Below are 12,885 nucleotides of genomic sequence, written 5' to 3'. Positions count from 1 at the left end.
TTTGTTTACACTAATAAATTCTCGTTGATCCATTATGTCATTGCGTTAATAATGCTTATCAACATTATTATTAAAACATACTGCGATAGCACAAACAAAAGTCAGACAACTGTCAGTAAACCGCCTTCGCAACATAGATTAAACATTTACACAAAATACCCCTAAACAACACTTAGACGTACACAACATTTAGACAACACTTAGACAAACACAAACTTTTGTATGTTATAGATAATCTTGCCGGCATTTATTCTATTAATTGCTATAAACAGTTTTACGTTTCTAGTTGCTTGTCAGCAGTTATTTAAAGCATGCGCGTGTGTGTGTGTGTCTGCTTTCACACAGCGAGTTTGCTCTGCATTACGATTGAAACAGCTGTTAATGCTTAAAGCCGAACATGCAATGTTAATACCTTGTCACATGCATTTCACATATTCAAATAACCTCATTCATCACATCACACGTCCAATTAAACATCCATACTAAGTAGGCTTCAACTCAACCTCAAAATCAATGATCGATCCAGTGAACTGACGCCAGTAGGGCTATTAATGGGTTAATGTTCTTTGGACAGAGCGAGTTTAATTTGGCAAACGGTAGGGGTTGCCGAGGAGGTAACAAAGGGTTAAGGTTTTTGTAAGATACTGTTACATTTCAACTCTACCCTGTAAGTTTTTTTTTCTTTTTTTTTTCTTGGTCAGGGGACAGCGGAGCAGACGCAGGCTCTCACTGACAAGTTGGTGGGGGTGAGGTTTCTTGCATTAGTACATTGACGCGTACATGTTTTTCTGTTGGCTACATACAGGTAAAATTATTTATCGTAGTGCTGTTTTAGTGTCTCAAAAGCTATTTTAGCTTCAGTTGTCCATTTTAACACTGCTTTAAACAACTGGTTTCCTGCTTCTTTTAGGAGTTCTCTAAACAATGCTGTTTTCCTGCATAGTTTTCAATCCAGTCTGCATTGAAACCTGTCATTCCCAACAATGTCATCATTTCGCTGACTGTCCGTGGACTTGGAGCTTTGCTAAAACCTTCCAGTTGAGAAGGTGAAATGCTAACTGTTCCTTGAGGTATTTGTCTTCCTAGGTAATCTACCTGTGGTTGACAGTACTGTAGTTTTTGTTTGGAGACCTTGTGTCCTCCCTCTGCTAATCTTTGCAGAACTTTGATTGAGTCCTGTTGACAGTCATTTAGTGTGTTTCCGCAGATTAACAAATCGTCCACATTTCGTTAATCCACATTAAGAAAAACAAAAACAAAAATTGAGATGCAATACGGGGTTAATTTCTCTCGCGAAAGCGAGACTAAAATCTTTTTACTTTTTGTTTTTTCAGAGGTCCTTTTGTCTCTCCTCGGGCGGGGGAGAGAGGGAGAGGAGGGGCAACGCTCCGGGAGGAGGGAGTGAAAAGCGTTGTGTGTGTGGCTCTCCTTGCCTGCGTAGAGCTGTATGTGTGGTTCCTCTGCCTGAGGAGAACTTAGTGTGTGTGTGCAAGATTTTCCTTCGGGCGGGGGAGAGAGCTACTTGGCAGTCTTTAACTAACAGGCTAAAAATAAATCAGCCTGCCAGTGGTTCTGCCCCACTGACAGGCAAAAAAGGCAGACGGAGCCGTCTCCTTCCCCAAACAAAACAGTCTTTCAAATACAAAGTTTAAATACCTGCACCCACATCTTAACAACATAACAGCTTCAAAAAGTATACACACCTTGGTCCACCAAGATTTCCTTACAACAATAAAAGTTTCCAAGCACTTTTTAGCTCATCAACCTAGACAACTTTACCTCTAACAGTGGGACTTGAATACAAAAAAAACAAAAACAAAAACAAAAGCAACCATGCAGTTTCATTCATCCATGGGGTTTAGTCATCCAATAAAGCTCTCATCATTTATAATCACACGTAGACGTCAACAACAATCACACATTCTTAATCATCACCTTTCAACATTCCCACATTCTCACGTTTTCCTTTCACTCTCACTCTCTCACTCTCCCGGGAAACTTATTGTTTGTTTTCTTAATGGTCCAAATGTTCAATGTTCCTGGATTTTAACTGTGCGCACAGAGAATTTAAATCAGGTTTTTTATGGGACCCAGAGCAAAAAAAAAAGTTAAAAATAAACATTTATACTTCACGTGCACCAGCAAGGCCTCTTTGCTTCAAATTTGATAGGAGGCTTTTACCTCGTTTGCCTAAACCTGGAGTACTCAACCAAAAACAGACTGCAGTCAACTCTGTTAAGGCCACATTTTCATCGGAGTTCCACGCATGGAATGATCCGAGAACTGCCTTATTCTTCTTCAAGCGCTTACATTAACAGGGCCGCGCCCTAAAGACTCCGACCAACCGAACATTTATAAGATCAATTCTTTCAGAATGATCTCTTTGATTCTAAAAAGTTATGTATATTAGAAAAACTTCAGCAAAGACCCGTACTGGTCCGATTCATTTCTTATACGCCGTCGCTTCTAACGTCATATTTGACGGGACATCCGATAAAAGCGGCTGGGAGTAACCAATCACTTCTTTAAGTTGTCGTGTGTGCCCAACTGTGGAGGAAGCAAATATCATTCCAAATCTTTTGATGTTTAAGACAACTTATTTTTCTACGTAGAAAAATACCAAATAGATGTCAAGCCAAAGGAACGACCACTCCCGTCTGTCAATCAATCACAAACAACGCTCTTCCCAATTCAAATTACACAGGCGGCAGATTCATCGCTAACAAGCAGAGAGAGCAGAAGACAGAGCAGTAAAAAATGTATTTTCACTCACCTCTGTCCTCTCTCCTCCACCCCAGCGCGGAAGGGCCAGTTCCGTGCGGGGGAACCCAAGCCGTCTGTCCGGGAAGGCAAAAAACTCCCTTTTTTCCTATCACGTCCGGGGTTCACCAATTTTGTGGGAGAATTACTTAACTATTAACCTTATAAAAAGAAAGAAAGACTCAGAGAAAATGGCGTTCCTTTGTCTTAACAACGAGAATTCGTCTTTATTATGCCTAGAAACGTACAAAACGGGTTTCAGGAGCGAATTCTGACATTCAAATACAATGGTCGTCATTTTAAAGGCTCATAATGTGTGTGCGTTAAACACAAGTGTCTGTGTGTCTCCATTGGTGTGTGTGCGCTACACGCTATTGACGTCAATTGGCAACAGGGCTTAAATTCTGGGAAGTGTTTATCACAAAAAGTACAACAACAGAGCGATTAGTTCCACTACTTGACATATCTTGGAACAGTCCTAGTAAATAACGACTCCAGATGTTTTCCTCTTACCCCCATCGGCGCGAGCCAGGGTAAAAGGTCAAAATGACCCTAACTCCCATAGTAATTGTGTTTGTGTTTTTGGTCCACTATGACTTTATTTGTACAGAGACTGATTCTGGCGCTCATCATCTTAAAACTTCTGAATACGTGTCAAACTTTTCCAGATGCAGAAGGTGAGTTTCTACTCACTTATTCCAGAGATCACTTCTTTCCCTTGGCCCTGCTTCAACTATAGCGCCTGCGGACCTGCCTGAACTGGTGAAAGGACAATCATCAGGATGGCTTGGACCAAGGACAGGTAGAAGGGGAGGAGTACGGCAGCGGATCCGCCCACCAGGGAACCGACCATCCCTGCCCAGCGTCTTGCTCTGCAACGCACGGTCTCTGAAGTGGAAGGTGGAGGAGCTCCGTATCAACGCCAACATTTGCTTTGAATACCGGGGGTGCAGCATGCTGGTGATCAGGGAGACCTGGCTCAACTCTGACCTACCTCACTCTGTTATGGAGCTGGATGGCTTCTCTGCTGTTGGGGCCCTAATATGAACACGGGCATTTGTGTGTACATCCCCATCACCCTCTGTGACTCCACCATGGACACTGTGGAGTCTTTCCGCTTCCTGGGAACTATCATCTCCCAGGACCTAAAGTGGGAGCTGAACATCAACTCCCTCACCAAGAAAGCCCAGCAGAGGATGTACTTCCTGCTGCAGCTGAAGAAATTAAACCTGCCAAGGACAATGATGGTGCAATTCTACTCCTCCATCATTGAGTCAATCCTCACCTCCTCCATCACCATCTGGCACGCTGGTGCCACCGCTAAGGACAAGAGCAGACTGCAGCGTGTCATCCGGTCTGCAGAGAAGGTGATTGGCTGCAATCTTCCATCTCTCCAGGACCTGTATGCTCTGAGGCGTGCAGGGAAGATTGTGGCTGATCCCTCGCACCCCAGTCGCAGACTATTTCAGTCACTTCCCTCTGGCAGGAGTCTGCTGTCCATCAGGACCACACCCTCACGCCACAAGAACAGTTTTTTCCCATCTGCTACCGGCCTTATGAACAAGGCCACGAGCGGTCAGTGAAACCAGACACTGCCTCGCTCCCCCGTCAAGGACTTACAAGCTTCTGTGTTACATTAACACACAGTTTACTGAGTGTATTTAGCTTCTGTATATAGATCCTTTTTATTTTATTGTATTATTATTTTTTTGTCTGCACCATCAACACCATGTCAAATTCCTTGTAAGTGCAAACCTACTTGGCGATTAAACTTCATTCTGATTCTGATTCTGAATATGATGTTTCGCACCAGTTATCGTCCCATATCCTTAATTAACGCTGATATTAAAATAATCTGTAAAACTTTTGCAAAATGATTAAATAAAGTCACTCCTCTCATGATCCACCCTGATCAAACTGGTTTCATCAGAGGAAGGCAGTCATCCACAAACACACGCAGATTACTTAATTTAATTGATTATTCCTACAGTAAAAATATGTAAACCAATATATTGTCTTTAGATGCAGAAAAAGCATTTGATAGAGTAAACTGGAACGTTTTATTTGCTACTCTACATAAATTTGGTTTTGGCATTTTTTTAATAAATTGGTTAAAAATGTTATACAGCTTTCCAACAGCCTGTGTCAGGACAAATAATCAAACATCTTCCATCTTTTGTCTCCAGAGGGGCACTAGGCAAGGATGCCCGCTTTCCCCATCACTTTTTGCCATCTTTATCGAACCTCTAGCAGCAACAATTAGACAAACTAATGCTTTCAAAGGTATAAAATGCATGAAAATAGATCATAAGATTAGTCTTTACGTTGATGATGTATTACTTTATCCCCATCATTGAAACACTTCCCTCTCTCAAGTAACTAGATTACTATAATCTTTCTCAAAAGTTTCAGATTACTCTATAAACTTGTCTAAATCTACGGAACTGCCAATTAATTGCTCTTTCCAGAACCCCCTGGATTTACAATTGCAATCAGGAAATATTAAATATTTGGGTATTGCTGTGTCGTCTAAACTAGCGGATTTACTAAAATTTAACTTCACCCCACTTTTAAAAAGGATAGAAGAGGACCTTGAAAGATGGAAATTGCTTCCGATTTCATCAACTCCCTCACCAAACTGTATTCCATCAAAGGCTTTGTGGGCATCTAGGGATATTACAATCTCTTGATCAATGTTATCATCAGCAGTGTATATCAAATTAAAAAGGCGACGGAGATTGCTGGGAAGTTGTTAACGACCTCGATGACTGAGAATCTTCACCAGCATTATATTACTTATAACAGGCTCAATCCTTGCTACTAGTACTTTGGTCAATATCCTATAATGACTGGACGAAATGATTCACATTTAAGTGGATCTTAATTTTTCTTAAGGGTCACCGAAATCATAGCCTGTGACTGTAGCGAATATTATAAACGAATACACTGAGGTAATGTATTAATATAAAATAAATTAATAAACAATACATAAAAATACTTCAATCTTTGTTCTAAACTTCTGAATAAAAACTGTCACAAAACATATTAAATAAATTATTTCATCATCATCTCTGGTGCTGAGGTTGCCGAGGTTGTTAAAAAGCTCCTCGGTGGCAAGGCCCCGGGGGTGGATGAGATTCGCCCTGAGTACCTTAAGGCTCTGGATGTTGTGGGGCTGTGTTGGTTAACGCGGCTCTGCAACATTGCGTGGACATCGGGGGCAGTTCCTCTGGATTGGCAGACTGGGGTGGTGGTCCCCCTATTTAAAAAGGGGGACCGGAGGGTGTGTTCCAACTACAGAGGAATCACACTCTTAAGCCTCCCTGGTAAGGTCTATTCAGGGGTTCTGGAAAGGAGGGTCCGTCGGATAGTCGAATCTCGGATTCAGGAAGAGCAGTGTGGTTTTCGTCCTGGCCGTGGAACACTGGACCAGCTCTATACCCTCAGCAGGATTCTTGAGGGGGCATGGGAGTTTGCCCAACCAGTCTACATGTGCTTTGTGGATCTGGAGAAGGCATTCGACCGTGTCCCCCGGGGGATCCTGTGGGGGGTACTCCGGGAGTATGGAGTACCGGACCCTTTAATAAGGGCTGTCAGGTCTCTGTACGACCGGTGTCAGAGTCTGGTCCGCATTGCCGGCAGTAAGTCGGACTCGTTTCCGGTGAGAGTTGGACTCCGCCAAGGTTGCCCTTTGTCACCGATTCTGTTCATAACTTTTATGGACAGAATTTCTAGGCGCAGCCAAGGTGTTGAGGGGATCCGTTTTGGTGGCCTTAGGATTGCGTCTCTGCTATTCGCGGATGACGTGGTCCTATTGGCTTCATCGGGGCGTGATCTACAGCTCTCACTGGAGCGGTTCGCAGCCGAGTGCGAAGCGGCCGGGATGAAAATCAGTGCCTCCAAATCCGAGACCATGGTCTTGAACCGGAAAAGGGTAGAGTGCCTTCTCCGGGTTGGGGAGGATGTCCTGGTTGGGGAGGATGATACTTGAGGAGTTCAAGTATCTTGGGGTCTTGTTCACGAATGAGGGGAGGATGGAGTGGGAGATCGACAGGCGGATTGGTGCAGCGTCTGCTGTGAAGCGGGCGCTGTACCGATCCGTTGTGATGAAGAGAGAGCTGAGCCAAAAGGCGAAGCTCTCGATTTACCGGTCGATCTACGTTCCTACCCTCATCTATGGTCACGAGCTTTGGGTCGTGACCGAAAGAACGAGATCCCGGATACAAGCGGCTGAAATTAGTTTTCTCCGTAGTGTGTCTGGGCTCTCCCTTAGAGATAGGGTGAGGAGCTCAGTCATCCGGGGAGGACTCAGAGTAGAGCCTCCACGTCGAGAGGAGCCAGTTGAGGTGGCTCGGGCATCTGGTCACGATGCCTCCTGGACGCCTCCCTGGTGAGGTGTTCCGGGCACGTCCCACCGGGAGGAGGCCCAGGGGAAGACCCAGGACACGCTGGAGGGACTAGGTCTCCCGGCTGGCCTGGGAACGCCTTGGGATTCCTCCTGAGGAGCTGGCCCAAGTGGCTGGGGAGAGGGACGTCTGGGCCTCCCTACTGAAGCTGCTACCCCCGCGACCCGACCCCGGATAAGCGGAAGAAGATGGACGGATTTCATCATCATTCATTCATTGATTTATATCACTTGTTTGAGTTATTGAATTGTTAATTGCCTCAGGCCGGCCCTGTCTTATCCCATGCAGTTGTACACCCATCTGGAATAACCCTGACATCCTACAAAATAATAATATAATAAACTTTACATACTGGAAGAATAAAGGTATTGAATATTTATTGAACATTTACTTGACCGAACCGAGTTTATCACTTTTGCCAAATTAAATATGCAATATGGCATTAGTAAAAATACATTCTTAGAAAATTAAGAAATCAAATATATAATTAGAAATAAATATAAACATATTGAAGGTGTTTTACAAATCCCAACTAATATATTAGAGTTTCTAGATTTACCCCTCCCCCCCCCAAACTACTGTCTAAATCATACAGGACACTGACTAAATTAGATGATTCAATATACCTTCCTATTATGAAATGGGAAGAGGATTTATCAATCAGCTTTGAACAAAACATCTGGACTCAGATATGTCTTAAGAACTTTCAAATTGACTATAAAACCCCAATTTACAACTAATACAATACTAATTTTTTCACAGAGTACACTATACAGGTCAAAGATTATTCAAGATGGTTCTGGACGGCTCAAGTGGGCTGGCTGGCCAGGGTCCCCCCTTTCCTTTTTTTTTCTTTAGGAGGTTTGGTGGGTGGGTTGAGGGGGGTGGAGGTGTTGGTCCTGGTGGTGGTTGGCTCGCGGGCCCTACCGCCTATCCCTGGCCCCCGGGCTACAGTGGTGCGGCTGAGGCCGCCTTCTCTGGGTGGACTCTCGGGGAGTGGGCCTGCCTATTGGTGTCAGTAGGGGAGCTGGCTCCCTGGGAGTGCAGTAGGCTCCACAGTCCTTTTCTCCCCGTCCCCGTACTCCTCCCTCTGACTGCTCCATCACGCTGCCACACATGTAGGACCTTGGGGAGGGGGGCATTACTGGAGGTTGGCACTTTCTGATGATGTCCCTCACCCCAATTTTATTATGCATTTTAGACACTTTCACTCAAAACATTTTCACAATGCACATACATGTAGGCCATTGTATGGGGGGTTGGGTGTAAAGACATCTGGGGGGTGCTTATGTTGTGTGTAGAGCCCATCCCCCCCGTCCAGCCTCCCCTCTGCTGGCTGGCGCTTTGGCCCGCTGGTGCATTGGTGGCTCTCGGGTTCGGGCTGGATTCCCGGGTGGGTGCCGGCTCATTCCTGGCGGCTGCTTCGCGGGGCATGGCCCCCTGAGGCTCGGTCGGGGCTCCCGCCGGGGGGCGGGGCGACCCTGGGGCTTGGGGGCCCTGGGGTGGGGCACATGGCTGGTTCCACTTCAGCGTAGCTGGCTGCCGGCGGAGCCCATGGGTTTGCTCCTGGGGGCTTCGGCAATGCGGCAGCTGGGGTTTTTCCTCGGGTCGTCTATCCCCTTCAATTGGTGGGGGGGGGGGGCAGATTTCCTGTGTTGGCCTCTCCTGGGTGCCCTGCTTTGGGGGCCCCTTTGGGGGTCTGGGGTTGTGGGTCCCCCTGCTCCTACTGCGGTGCTCGGGGAGGCAGATCTTTGGTTCTTCGAATTCACTATTGAGCATTTTTCTTTTGGATAAATTTTACATACACAAGTGCACTCTCACAAACACCTACAGGTGTCAGATTAAATAATACATATAATTCAGCAATGGTATCAAGGTGTTACTTTATTGTATCTGTTATACTATATCTGTTGGTTGTGCTGTTCTTTTTACATCTCTCTTTGCAGGTGATGAAGCATACTGAAGACGTTTTATCATTCTCTCCCTTTTATCTCCTCTTTCTTTCACCTCTTTTCTTTTTTTCTGTTCTTGTTCTTCCTTTACTCTTCTACTTTCCCATTGTCCACATAATTTGAATCACTTGAATCACTTGAATCACAATAAAGCTATTTACATGCATGAATCAAGCGGAGCACTACAAAAGAAATATGTGTTTTTTCCTCCCCAAATTGTGGACACTATCTTTCCACAGAGTAATGGCAGCTCCCTGTCGGCACCGTGTAAGCGGTGTCCTTGGCAGCATAGCCTCAGTAAATCATCTCCCCCTGAAATGTTTGTGATGTTTGTTATGGCGATTGTACTGAAACAACAATTTCCCTCTGGGAAGAATTTCTGATTCTGATGGATGCAACGGTACAGGTAGCCCACACTACGGTCCGTACCTCGGTTCTTGTTCTTCGGTTCAGTTTCGGTACATTTTGTGTCGAAAGAGACCATCTATTGAAACCTGAAGCTGCTCAGCAGTGCCACCTGCTGGTCTCCCATCCTGATGGAGACAGAATGAAGGTTGGAAACCAGAGGAAACATCAAAAGAGTACAAATAATTCAGAACAAATAAACAGAGAAATGTCCCTCTAATGTTCCCACATTTTCATCAGATGAATGGTCTCTAAAGCTGCTCTGACTGAACCACACTGACAGTCCAGCTTTTCATTTCCATCAAGGGATTTTTAGTGGGAATCAAATGAGACACAACGTGCTGTTTTATTCTAATGCATGTTTTAAAGATAGAAACTGAACCAAAGAAGCAGCTTCTGGTTCTGGCCCATCTGAAGTGTCTGGACAGGAAACATGAAAAAAAGGAAATGTTTGAATTTACGATGAAAAGAGAAACATTTTTTTCCCTTCTTCAACATCCACAGTAGACTTCATGAGGAGCTGCAGGGGAAGGTTTTGACCCCACAGTCCCCTAAAAGATTAAAATCTATGTTCTGACCGCAGCAGAGCTGTTTGATGAGCCACAGATCCAACAGAACCAAAACCATTCTGCAGGAAGAGCAGAGAAAATTCTCCAAACAATATTTGAAAGTCTTTGAGCTGCTGCAGAAAGTGTTTCCATGCTCACCAAAGGTGAAACTGGGAGAGATGAAACTTAATCTTTACTCAGTTTTAGATTTTATCTTCAGAAAGTAGGAAATAAAGATTTGATTTAAAATCATCAAGAAAAAAACATAATTTACTCACTGAGCTGTTTGCAGCAACAGATAAATGTCCAGAGCTGCCCAAACATTTGCAGAAAACATCTAAAATATCATGAAAAAGCTCCAGAAACTGCATCAATATGAAGCAAACATGCAGCCTGAAAACTTTAGAGTTGAGCTTTATTTCAGATTTCTTGGTTATAGGCTGAAATGAATAAGATAGAAAAAAGATCAACTTTACAGTTTTATCAGATTCAGACCAAAACTACATGGAGCCACTAAATGCAGCTTAGTTTTCATTTCATCCGCATTAGGGTTAGGGACAAACAATATCAGACACTAAATGACAGGCAGGAGCAGATAAACAGGATAAAAATCTCTAAACTCGGAGTTCACCATCAGGATCCAGAGTCTCTTTAAACTCAAACTGCTGCAGCTTCAACCTCTGGATCAACAGGACAGCTCAGCTTCTCTCCTATGTAAAGATCATCTCTTCCACCTGCAGAGAGAAGAAGGAGCAACAGAGGAGATCAGTGAGTGTTTCCAGCCTCTGGAAGCTGAACATGAACATCTCAATTGTTTCTGAAACAAAGAAACATGGAAGCTGTCCCTGAACACATCTGGATGAAACAAATGACAGAAGGACACATGTCCAGATGTCTTGAGTGGACTTCAGCAGAGCTTCTGCTCTGTAAAAAGACCACATGGTGACTAAAGATAATGATGGGCTGTGAAATCAGTGATTTCCAGGCTGCGGTCAGACTGATCTCAGAGCTGTGACTAAAGGCCCGTTTACACTACACCTAAAAACCGAGCCATGCCGAGACCAGTCCGAGCTTGGATCAGTTACCCAAGACAAGCCGACCCATTTACACACCAAGCTTATCTCGGTTCCTGGGTTGCTCCTCGCCTCCTAGTGGCGATCTGCGGTACTACCTCTCTCTGAGATTGAAGGCGGAACCAGCAAAACAAAACAGCGGCGCCCCTAACATTCAGGAAGTTATGCTTGATATTGTGATATTTCAGTGTTTGCGGAGAGTCGGGAGAAGAAGGCAACCATTGGTGAATTTACTTGATGTTACGACCCCAAAGGTCTAGGGGTCCAGGGGAGGTAACATAAAAGTGTCCAGAGTAAAGTAGTATAATAAAAGGTGATTTATTACAAAGAGAATGGGTTTTAACAAACACAAAACAATACAACCCAGTTTAACACAAAATAAAGGTCACATAATCTTAACAGTGCTTAGGGTAAATTAAATTGAAAGTGGATGAGACAAACGAACATCTAATAAGGATTTAAAGATGCCGGAAACAATGACAGATGCTGAGGTTCATTGCGCTGCTAAACAGAATCATCACTGGAAACCGTGTGGCACGGTAAGGAAGCTAGTATTATTATGAATGTCTGAAATTTGTCTGAATGGAGTGTGAATCGGGACGTGCAGCCAGACTGCCGGAAAACCCGCGGACAGTCAGCTGACTGTAAGGGGATGACGCGGTCTGCTCATGCGCTCTTTATCAGAAAACCGGGCCAAAAAAAAAACAGGCCGAGACCTGCTCAGGAACTGGTCTGCAGTTAGCGCAGTCCGGTTATGTTTAACGCGGTCCGGTTCAGTCTGCTGACCATTTACACACAAGAGTTATCTCGGTTACCGAGCTCGGACTGGTCTCGGCTCGGTTAAAAAAGTGTAGTGTAAACGGGCATTATGATGAAACTGATCAGCTGTTTCCTGTTGAAATGACAAAGAGAACGAAGAGTCTGAGATCAGATCTGATGCTCCACAGCTTGATGAATGAGGACCACTGTCTCTAGACATGGTGGAAGGCTGTCAGCTGTAATCTAGCTCGATTTCCTGGAGACATGAACACAACAAAAACAGTAATCTTCATATGGACACAAACACAGGAACACAACAAACTGCTGGCTCCTCTGATTTGCTGGTTGTTGTCTTTCTGTCCAATCAGGAAGCCTGTCACCATTCTCCTCCCACAGAAGCTGCAGCTTTAATGGAAACAATGGATCTTTGCTTTGGTACCACCTGGGTTTAGAACAGTTATGCTAAAAGCAGGTGGACTCACTCCAACCATGTACTTACACAGATTCCAGTTTGTAGTCTGGACTCTTTACAAGATCCTGCAGCTGCTGAACATCTGACTCCTTCAGGTTGTTGAAGCTCAGGTCCAGTTCTGTCAGATGGGACGGGTTGGACTTCAGAGCTGATACCAGAGAAGCACAGCTGATCTTTGACAAACTGCAGCGCCACAAGCTGAATAAAGAATAAAAGATGTTACAGGATGCAGGTTCAAACTGTCCATCAGTCAGAAACACACACCCCTGAGGCTGTGTGTTTAGATCCACATTAAGAGGAGAGAGATTTCCCCTGCCATAATTACCCCACCCCCTAAAAAAGGTGAGCACTGCCTGGTTGTGAGCAGAAAGACTCCTTCTCTGCTCTCTGGGGGTTGGAGAGCTGCCTTTCAGCACCTGAGAGGGAGGTGTAGCCACTTTCCCCTGTGTGAAACAGCTGGATGCAATGTTGGGAGTCAGAAGCAAGATATTGACCAGTCTTCATTATTGG

The 12,885-nt window shown here is 44.6% G+C and overlaps 2 protein-coding genes across 4 annotated transcripts in view; one reads left to right on the top strand and one right to left on the bottom strand.

Annotated features, from left to right (window-relative positions):
- The window catches only part of LOC118556862 (NLR family CARD domain-containing protein 3-like), a 353,674-nt gene that overhangs the window by 207,682 nt on the left and 133,107 nt on the right, over nucleotides 1-12,885 (top strand). The window lies entirely within an intron of this gene.
- The window catches only part of LOC105923779 (NLR family CARD domain-containing protein 3), a 45,346-nt gene continuing 42,930 nt past the window's right edge, over nucleotides 10,470-12,885 (bottom strand). For 2 of the 3 annotated variants that reach the window (XM_036125400.1, XM_036125401.1), the window contains exons 8-9: nucleotides 12,403-12,573; nucleotides 10,470-10,805 (exon numbers count right to left, since the gene is read on the bottom strand). In XM_036125400.1, the coding sequence (XP_035981293.1) occupies nucleotides 10,793-10,805; nucleotides 12,403-12,573 (184 nt within the window). In that variant the 3' untranslated portion in view covers nucleotides 10,470-10,792. The remainder of the gene's footprint in view (nucleotides 10,806-12,402; nucleotides 12,574-12,885) is intronic. The other variant, XM_036125402.1, reaches the window with a different exon arrangement.

This window comes from Fundulus heteroclitus, chromosome 21 (assembly GCF_011125445.2).
Source record: "Fundulus heteroclitus isolate FHET01 chromosome 21, MU-UCD_Fhet_4.1, whole genome shotgun sequence".
In the NCBI taxonomy this organism is placed as follows: Eukaryota; Metazoa; Chordata; class Actinopteri; order Cyprinodontiformes; family Fundulidae; genus Fundulus; species Fundulus heteroclitus.
The sequence above is the reverse complement of the archived record's forward strand: the minus strand, read 5'-3'. Positions and strand labels throughout refer to the sequence as shown.